The sequence below is a fragment of the Lissotriton helveticus genome, chromosome 7 (assembly GCF_964261635.1).
Source record: "Lissotriton helveticus chromosome 7, aLisHel1.1, whole genome shotgun sequence".
Classification (NCBI taxonomy): domain Eukaryota; kingdom Metazoa; phylum Chordata; class Amphibia; order Caudata; family Salamandridae; genus Lissotriton; species Lissotriton helveticus.
Window position 1 is genome coordinate 593064859 of NC_136068.1, and position 17803 is coordinate 593082661.

General features: G+C 43.9%; 1 protein-coding gene across 5 annotated transcripts in view; it reads left to right on the forward strand.

The window, feature by feature from the left end:
• Positions 1-17803, forward strand: part of GRK6 (G protein-coupled receptor kinase 6) — a 697925-nt gene that overhangs the window by 58191 nt on the left and 621931 nt on the right. For all 5 annotated transcript variants that reach the window (XM_078652756.1, XM_078652755.1, XM_078652753.1 and 2 more), the window contains exon 2: positions 14568-14663. In XM_078652756.1, coding sequence (XP_078508882.1) covers positions 14612-14663 — 52 coding nt within the window. In that variant the 5' untranslated portion in view covers positions 14568-14611. The remainder of the gene's footprint in view (positions 1-14567; positions 14664-17803) is intronic.

Sequence of the window (17803 nt, forward strand, 5' to 3'; positions counted from 1 at the left end):
CTGGTTTACCCTGGCCCCCCGGAACACGATGTGCGCGCTCCACTGCAAAGAATTTAGTAAGGCCAGACGGAGAAAGGTGGTTCTGTATCAGGTCCTCAACCAGGAGATCGACCGAGTGGGGTTCTGGATTCTCCGGCACACCAACCACGCGAACATTACAGCGACGTGCCCTGTTCTCAAAATCCTCCAAGCGCCGGGTCATGAAATCGTTCACCCTACGGAGATTGCCAACCTCCGTCTGTATCTCAGAGACGTCCGCCGTGAGGCTGGATGATTTGATATCCAACGACTTCACCTTTTCGTTCGTCTTGGAGAGATCGGCTCAAATCAGATTTACCTCAATTGCCACAGTGTCAAGTTTGTGGGCCAAGGTTTCGTACTGCTGGCCTATGGATTCCCTCATGCCAGAAATGGCGCCCATGATGTCCTGCAAGGAGGGCTCCGTCGACGCATCCAAGACGTGAGCAGACGCAGCGGGACCGGGCAGGGCGGCTCCGGGGGACCCCTTAGAGTGGGTATAACGATCCATAACATTAGATTGGACCGGACCTCCGCGCAGAGGTGTCTTCGTCTTGCGCGTCTCCCGGTCCCCTCTGCCCGCCATTTTGTAGATGCGTCACAAGGAGATTCACCAGGGTCAACGGACCGGGCCCCAGAAATGGAGGTCCCGGGACCAAAGGTATGCAAGAGGGGCACCACCAGGATAGAAACAGCCAGTTAGAAGAATAGGCCAACCAAAGGCTCAACAGCCGACGCGTGTCCTGGCACAGCTCTGACTCGACCCTCTCACCAATGTCCCAGTCTGAGGCAGAATCGAAACCGAAACTTAAGAAGGGGACCCACAAGGGCAATCCCCCTGCCGTTGTTGTTCAACTCCAAGACGGCCACCGAACCTCACCCAGTCCCGGGCGCATCTCGGGGGTGGAGCCCAAAAGTTCAATTCGCCATATCTCAGGCACCCGGTGTCCAAATCAGTTTCTGAAAGGTTCCAGGTAGATCAGCCCAACGTCCTCTATACAAATCCTCGCAAAAAATCAGGATTCATGCAGGATATTATGCAGGGAGCGGCGGGGGTCCGGGGAGCGCTGTGCTCACGCGGCCATCTCGGATGCCCGCCAAGCTCCTCCTCCAATCTAGAGTTTTTAAGGAAGGAGAGGGGGTCAGAACTTTAAGGGAAAACCATAAAAAGGGGTTTTCCAGATGTCCTAAGGTGGGCAATGATGTGAAAGGGTCAAAAGTGTTGGTGGCTGACAAGTGGTGAAATGAAAGGAAGTTAGTCAGGTGTAGTGATGTGGACGTTGGGTTGAGTGGAAAGGTTGGTAATAAGAATGTAAATGATCCTCCTTTTTTTTTTTTTTTAAATATCTTTTATTGCGTTTCTTATTGGAGTTGCATAACATATCAAAGCATTTTCAATGTAGACGTAGTTTAACAAGCAACTATCATACAATCAGGTGCTTTAACAACAACAGTGTGCTGTAACGACCTTGCTTGCCTACCGTCATTTACAAACAAAATGTGTGGCCTAGGGCGCCCATATCCATAAGTCTGTCTTCCAAGAAATGACAGATGCACATAGAACAAGGAGGAGGAAGACATCATCCAATATAAATCAATAATACGTTATCGGAGTTGTCGAGGGGCTCTCGGGACACATGGAAGATAATCATAAAAAAAAGAGAAAGCAATGTAGATATGGCATTGCGAGTCATCTAGTCGTGTGAGCCAGCAGCCGGTAATTCCGGTACAAAGGCATGTAAATGATCCTCATGGCACTGATTCTGGTATGGATATATTGGTTAAAGTTCAATCTAAAGACAGAAGTGGGTCAATTTCTGGTCTACACAGTAACAAGGATTTTCCTGTGCATAGTAGAAGGATGCCCAAGTATTTGAAGGATTATGTCGTTACCGAACGCTGTTGTTTATTGTGTTCAATGCTTTAAGTTTGTAACTTTTACTATGCTGTAATTATGTTTTCAACATTTGCATGATGTTGTTTTTTTTACTTATGCATTTTTTTGTGTGTTTCTTTCCCTAAATTTCTTTATAACAAAGGGAGATATGTTGTAATCCTTTTGCTGATGTCATATGGCGATGGTTGCCATCTGACATCAGATAAAACCTCCATGGTGTTCTGCTGGTGACAGTTGGAGAATCTTGCCAGGGGTTGATGGCGTTTGCTTACTTGAATAAAGCATCTCCTTTCACCACACATGAGCGTCGTGTTCATTTTAACAGGAACCTCTGCTCTAGAGTGGCACCTCGCCTCAAAATCCCAAGATACAAGAAAAAACACATGGGTGGCACATCCTTCTCTGTTCAAGCAGCCAAACTATGGAACTCTTTCCCCCCAACATAAGATCCACGAACAACCATCATATCTTCAGAAAACTACTCCAGAATTGACTCTTCCCTCACATAAGCACAATACACAAACAGAAATATACAGCATATCCCTCTGTATATAAGCATGTATTTGTACTAAATATATGTACCTTTATATGTATTGCTTTGTATAAACATGTAGAATAATTATGTTTTTAAAGAAAGAAACAAAATAATTTTTTTTAAGTACAACAACACTTGAAAACCGGAGTTTATCGAATGCATCTTTCATCTACATATACTTCCTTCCTTTATGCATCTGTATACCTTCCATGTAATTGGATCTATATATTTATTACTTTTCTCCTAAATAAGCATAATCAATGCACTACCCTATTTCTCACCATATACCTCTATTAATATCTTTAATCTACATATACTTACTTCCTTTATGCATCTATATACTTTCCATGTACTTATGGATCTATATTTATTTCTTCTAATTCCGCATATCCAATGCACTACCATATTTCTCACCATAATTCAACTCTGACACATCTCAAACATCTTTCTACTACTCTTTCAAATGCACTACCCTGTTTCTCACCCAATACCTCTAACAATATATCCCTACATCCACTCTCACTCATCCCAAACCCCATACCACTACTATGACCCCCAAAATAACCCTTTCCAGACTCTCCCCTACCCATCCTTGCATCATCTGACCTCTTGAACTATACCGATCCCGATAGGTGTTAGAATAATTGATGTAGCCTGTGTATGACACCCCTCCCACCCACACACAAAATGAAAGTTATTAAGGAAACCTTTTTATATATATATATATATATATAGAGATATAGATATAGATATAGATATAGATATATATATATATAATATTGGTGACCTTTTCAATAGTTTCTCGGAGTTCATAGAGACACTGTTATTTATGTTATACAGATTTGTAGAGCACACTATAACCTGGGTGGGGATTCTGACGCTGAGTCTAGCCAAACCCAGGGCTCAGCTGGGCTACTCGAAAAGCCAGATCATCAGCTTCTTGCGAAATTCAAGAAGTGCAGAGGAGACTCTTATGTGTAGTGGCAGATCATTGCATGAATTGGGAGCAATGGAGGAGGTTCGTCTGCCAATTCTGTTTTTTTTCATTTGTGTGAGAGTAGGAGTCTGGACCAGCAGAGGTGTTTAGAAGGTTTGTAAACAAGTATTGGCATAGCCAATAGGTCTCGCCTTTGGGACCTTATACGTTTTTAGCCATGCAAAAGTTGATGTTATTGCACCAGGATATTGTACTGCATAACTAAATAATTATAAGGTCCCAAAATCAAGACCTATTAGCTATGCCAATGCTTGTTACTAATTAAGATAAGTAAAAAAATGCTTACTATTTTCTCTGGAACTAGGTCAGAAAGTCCGAGTTGGTGTTCTGAATCCAATGTGTTGGACCCATTGCCTTGTCCTCAGTCTGCTATCTGCCGCTTGGTGACTCATTCCATCTCTCCCATGTGTCCAGTTGTGCGATTCTGTACGTATGTTTGTAGTTAGAGACTTGGAATAATATCACGTGCCAGAATCTGACTCTTAATAATTTATGTGAATGTCTCCGTAGACAGACGAGCTTTTCTTAAGTGTGTGTTAGTACATTGTGTTGGTGGGAGCCAGGGTGCAGCATTGGGCCTCGTCCCCAAACTCATCAAATGCACACGTTTACCTCCGCTTATTACGCCGAGAGTTTCTACTGGGGCAGAGTCGTCGTCGTACCACATGACTGCACCGGTTTCTGCGTGCTTTATGGTGGCACACATGTTTACGATTAGCCTGATGTGGAGCCATAGAGGTCTTTTATAATTGTTTCATGTTGCTTATTGAGAGTGGTGCACGAAAGATCCAGTTTTTCTTAGGTTTAATAGAACTAATAAGAGGAAATATTAATTGTGTTCAAACACGTGAAATTAATAGAGCACACAGTAAATGATTTTTTTTTAAAAACGAGTTATTTTTACTTATCAATCATTGGTGATCACGTGATCCTATGATGGTGGTGTGGTTCTGTGGTGGTGAATGTTTTGTGTTACAAAATTAGAGCCAACGTCTACGAGTGAGCCCGTGTTTCCAACATCTGTGTGTCAGGCAACTTGATTGACTGCCAAGAAAAGAAGCGTGCGAGAAAAGCATTGGCCGCGCGGGCGCCGAAAGTGAAAGTGCATCGCGATGCGATGCACTTAATTACCCGTGACGGAGAAAAGACAGATGGCAGCTGCGCACATGCGCGTTACCGCCAGCTTGAGGCCAGCAAAAGCCTCTGGTAGCACTTTGAAAACCCCCTTACTAAAAGTCGAGCAAGGCTCAACCTCAAAAAGCAGATGCGATTGTTGAGGTATGCTGGGCCAATGTTATGTAGTGCCTTGAAAGTGTAGGTGAGGAGTTTGAGTTGTGCTAGTTTGTCTATGGGGAGCCAGTGGAGCTCCTTCATGTGAAGTGTGGTGCGATGTGAATGATGGGTGGGATATTGGCTTATGAGTTCTAAATGGTTCTGCAGCCTTCTGGTGATTGCTTTATTGATCTGGCACATTGGGTGTTCCCATCGTTCAGCTTGGTAGTGGCGAGGGCGTACGTGAGGGTTTTGTGGGTGCTGATTGCATCTTCACTGTATGGAAGCCTGAGACCGGGACTGCGTTGACTTCGGTGGTCCTGTTAAGGTTGCTTTCTTTGACTATTCTGAGGTTCTTGGCATGGGTGAGGGTGTGGTAAGGGTGAGGGTGTGGATGGCTGTTGGTCCTAGCTCTGTTGGCCAGAACGTGAAGTCCCACAATGAAGTGCTGTTCCCGAAGATCATGATTACGATCTTGTCTGTGTTCATCTTCAAAGAGTTGTACTTCATCCTGTGAGCTATTTCAGTCATGCAGCCATTGAATTAGATCTGCGTACTGATCTTATTTGTCCATTAGGCGGAGAATGAGTTTCATGTTGTCAACTTAGGAGAGGACATTGATGTTGTAATAGCAGATAAGGCTGCCAAGATGGATCATGTATCTATGGAAGATAAAGTGGACTACTAAATATTTTAGTGGTCCTTTTTGCCATTTAAAACCGGAGCCATCCATCATTTATTGTGAACAGTGTATCTTTTAGAGTGTCATATGTTATGTTCCTGTTTAGCTTTTAGAGCATAAATTTGAGAATCTTCTTCACAGACATTTAAGACTTCTGTTGTGGATGTTTTCATTTCTGACACAAAGAAGCATAACATTGTCTACATAAACAGCTCCTTTATAAGACTTTTCCAATCTTGAAGCCTGAGGAATCTTTTTCTCTGTATAATGCTTTAATGAAAGGCTGCAGTGCCAGCAGAAATAAGAGGGGTGTGATAATGGCAATCTTGTTGTCTTCCATGTTTTAATGAGTAAGGTCCAACTTCCAGTACATTTATTTTGATTAGATGTTTGATTACGATAGAGGTCGATGGAACTGTTAATTAAAAAAGGTCAATTAAATGTGTACATGGTAAGATGAGACTTAACAGAGGAATGCCACCCTATCAAAAGCCTTTTCAGAGTCCAGTGCCATAGTGGCTGTCTGGGTGGGTAATTTTTTCACAAAGGTTCTGATGCGACAAGATAATTTTCTGTTGCCACTTGAACGTATGCCTTTCCTAACAGCCTTTAGTTCAATACAGTCAAGGATGGCAAAACTGCCTTAAGCTTGTTTGCTAGAATTTTTGTTTTGTATATTTTCACTCTGTTTAACTAGTAGATTGGTCGGTAGTTTGTTGGATCACAAGGATGTTTGCCAGCTTTATGCATTAGGATGATAGAGGCTTCTGAGACTTTTCTGATCTTACTCATTTCGACATGAAGTAAGTGAAAAGAGCCTTCAGATTTGAAGGTAGTGATTTGTATAGATTGTAAAACATATTTGGTAGACCATGTGGGCTTTGTAAACTACCCTTGGGTTATTTTCCGATGGTTGTAGTTAACTCTTTAAATGCTAGCAAGGCAGTGAGTGTTGTATTTTAAAAGAGGAATATTTGTGGAATATTTTTGTGCGCCTATTCTTTTTATGGGCAACTTATCTTGGATATTGTTTGGTGTGTAAAATTCTTGGTAGAAATCTTTGTGATTACACGATCATTTTACCTCCCGTAGTAATATAATTTTTCATTTTGATGGAATTTATATAACATCTAGGCGTTTTTTTTGTTTTTATGTAGTTTGCCAGCTTTTTTTCACTTCACCATAAGGTTTTGCTTTTTTTGAATCCTTCTGCATTTGTCTCTTACTTCAATTGTTATATTAATATTTTGAATTCATCTTATATTATTCAAGGTAATATGTATTTTTTTTCCTAAATGGCTAAGAATCTTTTCCAGTTGTAGTACTTTCTATCTTGTGTGGTGTTTTTTTTGTTGCCACTATACTACTCGCAGAGCTTCTACATCATAACACTTATGCTTGGTTTGATTCCTGGTGTACTGTGATGTATGATTTTCGATAAAGTAGGGGGACAGGTTCTCCCTGCCTTTGTTTGCCTATTTTTACACACGAGTGGTCACTGTTATTTGCGGCTTCAAAGTCCTGGAGTCTGGCTCCTGGGGATAAGTCTATGGTAAGGAATCTGCGACTAGATTGAGTCTCTACCAGTTAATGCATTACCAAAGGTAAGTCACTTGTTCACTGTGAGTATATCTGGTATACTGTTTTTTAGGTCTCGCGTGCGTTGCGCTGCTCCGCCTCCGTGAGAGATTTTGTAAGAGAGGACTTTGAGAAGAGGGCTTTAAGCCCTGCCCCTCATTTCCATTGGCCGGCATCACAGTTTGTGCTAAATGGTGGCCTGCCATTGGAAATTAGGGTTTTCTCTTCACGCCCTTTGTCTCCGAGCCAGACTGGCTCGCCTCCTTTGCTGCTGTCGCAAAGCAGTTTCTTATCTTCATGGGGCCAAACACATGGCCCCATAAAGATAAGAGCTCCCCATGCTCCGGCTACAGCGCGGTCCTCTTTCACTTTCGGGACCGCGCTTGTTCTTTGTTAGTGGAGTCTTGTTCTTCGGCATGCTTGACTCGCTGAAAAGACCGAGGCCGGACTGTGACATCTGTCTTCGAAGACGTACCTGCGGCATGCCTGTGTTTGCATGGGCCAGAGCTGCTAAGTTTACTGGAGAGCCAGGGTCGAATCCCGGCATTGGCTCGACTTCGTGTGATTTAGGGTAAATCGACTACAATCTTTCTGTGCTAATCATGCTGCATAAAACGGCAAAAAATTAAATCTAAACCATGATCGTAATCTGCTCTTCTAGTTCTGAGACACTGAGGCCACTGGACTGTTAGCACGGTCGCTCCAACAGCACGTTTGCCCTCACACTACTCTACTGATACCCCCGCTGCTTCCAGCGGCGCCCTCTGCTGGTCTAACCCTGCTGCCCTCACACGGTTCTGTGGGCCTCATTCCTGAGCGCTCCCGCGTTCTAATTCCGTACCCTCGCACGGCTTGCCGATGCCCTACTCCCACTGGCCACTCCCTCCCCTGCCACCCTCACACGGCTCTGCCAGTGCACCTCATTCCCGAACAAAAGCTTTCTCTACTGTTTCAATACCGAGTGGGGTCCGTCCTAGCACCGCTCTGCAGATGTACCTCCACCTGGCCTGCAGCGGCCTCTGCTGTTCCGGCGACCCATTCCCAGCCCTGCCAAAGGCCCGCATCCCTGACCGGTAGCGCCCTCTGCTGGCCAGATTATGTTACCGGAGGCAAGGGGTTGCAGCGTTAACGATCTCAAGGTCGTGACCATCGCAGGAGGCTGAAAGGCCTATAAATGCATTGTCGGGTCTTGCGTGAACACACGAAAGTTTAGGTATAAATGATATTACATTGCAAAACCAGTATTGTACGAAAGTAGCATTGGTATTTATTAAAGTTGCTTTATAATGTGTGATTGAAGGGAAGTGGGGTGGGCGTTGGCGAGCTATAGCTCTGCTGACCTACCAAGGGAAGGGTGATGTGATTGGCAATCTACTATTTACATGGTCTTTTAATCCTTCCGCTGCACATGATTTAATCAATTTACAGCCTCGGGTCATCCCTCGGGCTGCTTCTGAGGCGGGAGCAGCCCTTGTAGCTCCCAAATGCTCCACAGCGGCCCACGAGGCTGGGACCAGTGACGCAAAAGCTGAACTCTTGCCACAGAGAGATTGAATTGGCAGGTTCCATGCCTATTCGATCCTCTGCCTCTCTGCTGCGTCTCCCAGTAAGGCCATCCATTCTAGGGCAGCTACTTACATCTGTTACATGGGGATGGGCAGCTAAGGAAGGAAAGAGGAAGCTTTGTCAAAAGGCTGGTGAACTGAAGGCCTGGGGCTGACTTTGCCGTAGACCTCTAAAATAATGGTTGCGTTAGAATTGGCCTACAAACGCATCCGATTCTAGAGTGAGAAATCCTCCCAGGTCTATCTTTATGGGGAGCAGTGCTGTTAGTGCTTTGAAATGGCATATTGGCTTCATAGGCTCTATACCTACTGTTCTATACTGCGATGTCTATTCTTTTTCATTTCTAAGCACTGCAGGACGTCTTTAAAACGTATCACTTTAACAGTGCTTGATTTAGCAAGCTCTGAAGGCCATGGAGGGCTGCACCAATTGGGCTAGGCTGTACTGTCCTTTTGTTCCGCCGGGCATTTCTCCAGTGGGACGAAGTCATTGTAGCCCGTTATGAAAGCCAAGGGCCGGTGCCGGCGCCTCTGTCACTTTCCCCAGCTCTGCAAGGTTAATTGCATTGGGAATAGGTGGCTTCGAGATAGAGAAAGATGTGTGCTGCACGAGAGACTGTAAAAATACACACCCTGTTTTACTGTTGTCCTCGTCAGCCACAGAGAACAAGTATTTGCAATGCAATATGACTCGCATTTTCGCGAGTTTTGGCTATTGGCTTTGTAAATTACAATGCCTTTTATTTTCGTTTTGGGTTTTAAAACAAAAATAAAAGGAATTATCATTTACAATACTAATAGCTCAAACTCGCGAAAATGCAAGACCTATTGCATTGCAAATGCTTGTTGATTTGGACGCTAGCCTCACACTATTCAGTGTGTGTGTGGTGGTCTTAGCCTGTCCCTTCCCCTTTACATAAGATGCTATCCAGACCCCTTTCCTGTGACCCAGAGTGGGGCACCAAATGTGCCCACATTTTGTGATAGCACATAACTGTCCCTATCATAGGTTTAGCATGTAAGGTGTTGGTGGCAGCATACTGTGTTTTATGAATCAATAGTTGTGAGCAGACCTTTTTGTCTGTATCACTGTAGTGGAGGACTACTGCCCTACCTGTGTAAAGTTCTGCCTCTGTGCGCCAACAAAGGTTCTAGTGCTAACATCCAGAGTGTATGTTGTGCTTGTTTGTGTATGTGTACATGCATTGTGTGTATGAGTGAGCCAGAGTAATGGAGAAGTAAAATCCATTTTGGATACCCATAGACAATGTAGTAGGTCCTAAACACAACCCAATTTTCAAGGACCAATGTCGCTGATAATTAAATAAACAATTTCCAAGAGTCCTTAAACAATTTTCAAGAGTCCTTAAACATGCAGGGCATCCAGAGGTTCCAAATGATGAGATGAACAGTCCACAAAGCTTCAATATATGATGTTGTTTTTATTATTCCTCCAATACATATTCAATATAGAGAACAGCCAACACGTGTTTTGTTTGTACCTGGTAAGTACAATGACTTTCTCAAGGCTAATGGTTGGTTCTTAATAATGTCAAAAATCCAATGGATACGACAGACGAACTGTAAAATCAGTGAAGATTCTCCACAATGTAAGTTCTAAACTCCGGTTACTCTTCACTGCCGAAAAAGGGTACGTGCAGTGAGTATGGTCCACACTAAAGTACGTGCTCCAATGTACGTGCTTCAATATAAAAACCTTCAGAACTGTGTTAATGAACAACTGTTGGATGTATAAAGTTCCCAATCTGCGTTGTTCTGAAGTCCAGAAAACGCATTCAAGTAAGCTGTAAGCGGCCTACAACGAACCTCCTGAAGCAATAACCTTCCTTATAGCAACAAGAGGTCATGCAGTAGTAGGCAAACCAACTATAAAACTTAACATCCGTATGTCTAAGCAGGCTCAGAGAACACGGTCCTCGCGCATAATGCTCGACACAAACACTGGATCGCCACTGCCTGGCACAACACCCTGCCACATTAGCATGGCGGGGGTACCGCGGCGGATGGAAAAACCGTCCGCTGCTCTTCCGCCAGTAGCCAATTGTTGCCTACCGGGCAGAAAAGGCCTATTATGATGTTGGCGGTTTAATGCCTTTCCATGGCGGAGACTCTGGCATGGAAAGGCATGCAGTGTTTACTTTGGGGCCCGTTGCGGGCTCCCAGGGGGGGTGGTGGGGTGGGGGGATGCACTTGGGGGGCACCCATGGTACCCCCCAACATTGGCATACACAAGGCACCTGTCACGTTGTGCATGCCATTGCACAACATGCATATATTGCATTGTGGCGGGTGCTGCTTACTGCACTGCCCACCACAATGCAATATATGCGAAATGCCATTGTGGCGGTGGCATCCTAATTGCAATGGCGGGACCGCCACACCTCTGGCAGTTGGTCCCTTGTACAGTTGTCCTCCTGCCATCGTAATGGACCCCTAAGTTTCTTCCCAGAAGCTAGAGCTAGTGAAGTGGTATGTTGCTGGTTTCCTGATAACTGTGATTTAGACACTGTTGGTGGACTTTAAAGGGGACTTTATTGAACCTGAGGGATGCTTTTGCTGAACTGGGTAATCCGCACCTTATGCTTGATTCATACTCCATAGACATTCTAACCATATAGAGAACTTGTCTATCTTTGCCAGAGGAGAGCCACCAATTTAAAGGGAAGCGTTGGGTGGTGTCCCAAGGCACAGTAATCCTATTGCCAGTTTCTTAGGTGTTCCTGTTAGTATGTCTTTCTAAGTTTGTGTGTAATAAAATACTTGTCTTTGTAAAGTAAAGAACTGGGTTGAATGATCAGTTATTGTGATGCTGAGTGATTGATCTCTGAGTTTGCACACACCGCATTACCTACCAAAGAAGCTTGACTGCTCACTATCGCTGATACAAATGCTGAAGGGGTTGAACTTGGCACAGTTTGCATAGCTTTAGTTGGATGTACTCTAGAACATTGAACAAACTACCATATCCCACTGCTGAGGCAAGGTAGCCATTGCTTGCCTAGTGGTGCCAAGATGAAATGGAAAGAAGCAAAAAAAGTAAAGACATGAATAAAAAGCAAACACACATCTGGGATGCCTGCCCCACTGACTCCAACCAACCTCTAATTCTGTTTGCATACTAACCAGTAGTTAATACCCCACCTCCCTCTCTCCTCCAGCACAAAATACTTTTTAAATTCCCAATCCACCCATATCTTCAAAACTACCATCAAAAGTGTTGATCTTAAACCTTTTAGTTAATAAAGCATTTAACAAATTCTAAACATGCTGTTCGTGAATACCAAGTAGCTGTCATTTAAATTCATATCCCATTTAAGCTTTGTTTTATGAACGTATATATCCATGTAACCTTGTGGCTGTATTAGTGTTTAAACCATGCAGGTCTTCTTTTAGTTGCAATCATTTCTCATTGTCTTTTGTATCCTCCAATTTCTACATGTATTCAACTACAGATCTGCCCTATTGAAGTATTTTCAGGCCTAAAGTCACTTTAGACCTATTTCGTCCTAATCTCTCGGTGTAATCCTAGAAATCTCTTAAAGATCCACATGTTCTCTGAACCAGTCTATGAAACTGTTTAAAATTACACAGGCGAGACCAATGTAAATGGCTCGGTCTGAACCTGCATTCTGAAGTGACCAATTAGTTTGATTCGTGCCCATCTACCTTTCAGTATGCTTAGTTTAAAAAAAAAAGAGCAAGCTTCTTAGTATCATCATGTGACAGTGTTTTTACTTTTACATGGTATTATCATCTCTACTCGACCTGAAAACCCATATTGAGATCTTTAGCTAAAGTTAATTTTTATATTTATATAATCTTTTTAATTGATGTTGGGTTTTTTCTTGACCATTGAAGTATCAAGATGGTATGTAGCAAATGTATAGATTTGAAGATTATTACTTTAAGAGATTTGCCTTCCTTTATGGGTAGGTATCCTACGCACGCCTTATGTTTCAAAATCTCTGGGCAATGTGGTATCTATGATCTTAGGAGCCCACGATTAAAGGAATTTTTCACATGAGTTGGCTCGCATTTTTTTCTCAGACAAAAAAGATTCTAATACTGCCCATTCATTGCCATTTTTTAAAGTTAGTAACTTCATTGGCACGTTCGCTTCATATCAAGTTGTTGAAGTTTTTTGCATTTTGGAACAGTGGAGTAATTAACATTGGCATTTCACTCTTCGGGTTGGTTTTCTCCATGTTGTCAAAGATCAGCTATTTTGGTCTGAATAAGATCAGTATTGCTATCTGGATTAGCTTGTGGGTAGTTTGAATACAGTACACGGCCTATCCCTGCTGACGAGGGGTGATACCCCGAAACACGTGTCCAGGGATGGCGAAGACAGCGAAGATAGCAGAAGATCGAAAGATGATGCATCGCGAACACTTTACTACATTGACCAAAGTCCTTAGGGGCGACACCGCCGGTGTGTGAGTAGAGTGCGACCCCACCCCCATTTGTAACTTTAAAGCTCCCGTGAGCAGTGGGCTGACGAGCCTGGGATCCCGCACCTACGCGCCTGAGTGGTACTATACCTGGCAGATATTGACAGCCATCGGCAACCCCAGTACACGGCCTATCCCTGCTGACGAGGGGTGATACCCCGAAACACGTGTCCAGGGATGGCGAAGATAGCCACTAATAACGGCAGGGATAAGTAACATGGAGAATGACTATGGATGGTTTGAGAGGGCTGCAGCACACGAAGGAAAGAGTAAGCAATCCCTTGAAGTGTTATAAGCAAAAGATACAAATATTTCAATGAGTGTGCTAAAGGCTAGAGGGTCGACCTCGAAGCTGGAGTAACATGTTTGAGTCTCTGCAGGGGTACTCAACATCCTGGGATTCTGGACAGATCACTTCATCTCCCCGTGCATAACAAAATGAATGTGTCCTCTCTACTACTCTCTAATGCTCACCTATTGCCATTGTAAATGACAATACCATTTATTTATGTTTTTAAAAAAAATGAAAAAAAATGTCATGAGCAATGCCAATAGCTCTACCTTTAATAATGCCGAGACCATTGCATTGTAAATGCTCGTTTCCTTTTGCCTGCGATGAACTGAATTCACCGAGGGAGAGGGGAAGGCCAATGAAGCAGAACACATCACAGGGGCACGAAGGTAAAAGCCACAGAATTCTTACTGTTGCTGTGGTCCTCCAAAGGAGCATTCTGTTTGACTCAACAGCTCCCAGCATTTGTTAAAGGGTTCTACTGGTCATTCAAAGACACATAATTATTTCTTTCGTTTTGTAGGGCTCCCTCCTTTGTCCTTGTTGCCCCCCACCCCCAATCCGTTGCCTGTTACCGCACTGCCCGCCCTCTCGCCGTTGTCCAACTCACCCACTCCCCGCCCAACCTCCCTTGTCTGTCTTGCCATCCTCTTATCCGTGTTGCCTATCTTTGTCAGTGTTGTTTGATGCAGTGCACTCCGTGAGAATGTCTTTGGAGTGCCTTAAGTTTTCTGTCAATGTGATATTGATTTTGAAGCATAGAGTTGTGGGACTTGACTTGATTTCGTGCGACCTTTTGTTCCATGGAGTTCTGTTGGAAAGCAGCCTAGAATTTGGTGCTATGTTGGTTGCTAGGGGCGTTATAATTATTTATGTAAAGCACTGTCCATGATGACGTGGTGTTTCTGCTGTGTTACAGTATTGACCCTTCAATGGTCATTGACACTGCCTTGATATTAATGTTAATGCTACATGTTTATCTTTCAATCCTGAAGCTGCCCTGCAGATATGCGGTTCCAGCATCTGAAATATCATTAAAACTGAGAACAAATTACATTGCAGAAATAAGAGGTGCATCAGCCTATAACTGCTGTTGCGATGAAGTTTTACAGGTGCCCTTCTTGCACCCGCTATATACTGCTTTGATTGGGGTTGCTGTGCAAGAATGTACCCATGTGTTGCATCAGCCTACCACATGTTTTTCATTGATACTTATTGCTTTTCTCATATAATAAGATGTAGTCTTTGTTTCTTCACAGGTGGCGGAGGAAACCGAAAAGGGAAGAGTAAAAAATGGAGGCAGATGCTCCAGTTTCCCCACATCAGCCTCTGTGAGGACCTCCGGACGAGTATCGGTAATAACCCTTTACAATCATCAGTGTACTCCACCGCATCCTATTTCTCTATGACATTGGCAGCTGCATACCTTCACAGGACATTTGTCTGCGTGTTAATGATGTTCAACGTTTGACAGTCCGTAATGGCATGTGCCTGTGACTACAGTCTCCAACTCGCACACCTGGTCTTTCGCAAGCAGAGTCCCATCTTCTTCCCATGCTCCATGTAAACTAGCCTGGTGTCCTGAAATTTTCCACAATTTTTAATAACTGTTTGGTCCACTGGTAGGGTGACTCCAGCATTTTCAGTGCCCAGGAAAACCTCATTATTTGGTATACAGTTTCTCAATGGCTTAGAAAGGGTAACATTACATTTTCTATACTTGCTACTTCCTCTTCTACCCCTTCACATTTCTGTTCCAGAAAGGGGAGAGTGTGGGGATTAGGAGTCAATGCAGTGTTATCCCTGCTCTAGGACTAACAATGTGCGCTTTTGTTGCCCCTCTCTGAGTTCCTAACTGATTATCTCTCACCTGGCGCAGCTTTCTTACGTCGGAAACGTCGGACCTGCCCAGGACCTGTGGACTACCAAATTCTGAGAGCTGAACGATTGGTTAAGGGTTTTACAGAAGGTTTATTGGACAGGGCCAATGGGCTTTAGGAGCACCCAACATCATTTTAAGGTTTGGGTGACTACCAGTCTCTTCCTTCCCTTTAAACATCTTCTACAGGGTCTTGGCACTCCGTCTAAAAGGCTAATAGATCAGCTTTGTTGTCTTAGCTATCTCATAATCCCTGTCCTATGAAAATAAATTGAGCATATATCCACATATATGTGTGAAGGGGGGTAGGTTGTATTTATTTGCAAGTAGAACCCAAAGCCTCTCCCTGGCTTCATCTGTTGTGTTAACTCTGACATTGTGAGGTTTGTGAAGACTGACCAGGATCTTCCAGGACTTTAACCACATGCGCGCGGCGGGTTTTCCCGCTGCGCGCTGAAGTTTTTAAAACCCCGCGGTTCATGACGAGCTCAGCTCGTCATGAGCGCATGGGAGGTAAACCTCATGACGAGCTGAGCTCGTCATCAGCGCAAAAGGGGTTAATGGCAGTTTTGTAAACAGGTTGGCTGAGTAGGGTAGCCATGGAAGCAGTCATTAACGTTACATTGGAGTTCCATGGCTCTCAGCCCTGGGGTTTGGAATATAGTCTTGTGGAATATAGCCCCGGGGATTGGAATATAGTCTGTGTGTGTGTTGGGCTCTGTGTGTGTGTGTTGGGCTCTGTGTGTGTGTGTTGGGGATCTGTGTGTGTGTGTGTTGGGCTCCACAATTCGCTCTCTCATGTCTTCTTTCAACCTGCAGCAATAACATGGGCTGTGATTGCCTGCGGGTGGTGTCCATATCAGCAAATATATTTGGGTCTTCCACCTAGACTGAAAAGGCGGGGGGGGTAGATCTCTGTGCCATTAACTACATTTCCTTTCATTTAATTACTTTTTAATTCCTTCCTTCCCTCTCCCCGATTAGAGGGAATGTGGAGTGGTGTGGCTCACTGGTTAGAGGCGGCAGACCCGTAAGCAGAGGACGGCCCGGGACCAGGGTTCGATTCCCGACGCGGCAGGGTTGTGGACCAGGGTCAGCGGGCTCGATAATTCTCGCCTCGGTGCCTACTCCAGTCAGGGACCACACTCGGCAACTCTGGGCATTAGCTTGCCTCATCTTCACAACGGCCCCCCAGACCACCGGGGATGCTTGGTCTCACCTTAGAGATACCCATTAGGGACCATCTCTCAGGGTGAGCCAGGACGGGTTCCCCAGCGGTCGAAGCGCGGAGATACTCCTCCGGGAGTTGATTCTAGCGCTATATAAACCCACAATTAAATTAAAATTAAATTAAATTAGAGGGTACAGTCTTTCCTGCTATGCATCTTGACGCACCTGTCTTTATTTGCTTTTCCCTTTCACCATTGAGAAGACAAGGAAATAAGTTGCCCATGTGGATAGCACATAGAGGCTTATCTCGGCTGAGAGCAGTGGGTTGCCAGTTTGGTCATATTAGCCACTCGTGGCAAATTATTTTCTGTCTTACAGTCAGGGGAGAGTTTACTGGGTGGGCTATGAAAGTTAAAATTTAGAATACCTATCCAGGGGACCAAGCATGTACTCTTTAGGACCCTACTTTGTTACAGGTGTGCTATTAATTGGACACAGTTGTGCATCACAAGGCCACACAAATAGCAGCAGAGCACTATATGAATATTGTTTGGTAACAGTGAGAGGTCAGTTGTGCAGTAAGAATGGGTTTGGATAGCAAATTCTAGATAATTATACAGTAGAAGAGACCACGCAAGATCTGGATTTTCCTCATAGGCACGAAGTACCAGCCAAAGCTCTAATGGTTTGTATGCCTATATTTCTGGGATCCACAAACCTTAAGTGGCAGTTTCTTTAGAGTTGATGGAGATAGCACCAGTACATCTAACCTATCACTTCAATAGTTTTTCTACACCCTTGGAGAGCAGGGGCAGGTTTGTTTCTGAGCCATGATGATTTTGAAACTCTTATAAACCACTTGCTCTGGCACCATCTTGATTCCTTTTTCCCTTTTTTGACGTAACACTTTTTGCAGCATTTGTTCTCATATTTTCCTGCTGTTTAATCATCTCTCCCCTACAATGTTTTACTACAGTCAGCTTTGTTTTATGTATCTCAGGTTTTAGTCTCCATGCCTGTAACGCCTTTTCTATAGGTACTGGACAGTCTGTGGCTACTGGATGGTACTTGTCTGTAGAGCCACAATGCTGTGGTACTCCAATTAGAAAACCTTGATACACCCTTTGAGCGCATGACACTTGGTAACTAGCGAGTGCAGTTGAGGCTTACTCTACGAGATGGTAGTGTTTAGTAACTCTTAAACAATAAATCTAGGGTTTACTGCAGTTATGTAGCAATGAATGTCCACATTATGCTGCAAATGTGACAAATTCACAGGAAAATAAATTAAAGTTATGGCATATCATACAAATAAATACCTATTATGTGGTGCTACCTTGCTATTTTGATATTTTACTGCATATTGATATCGGTGGGTTGTCCATAAAAAAAAAAAAATGACTAGTTTTCTAGCTAGAGCAGATTCTAATAAAATATTAACAGTTC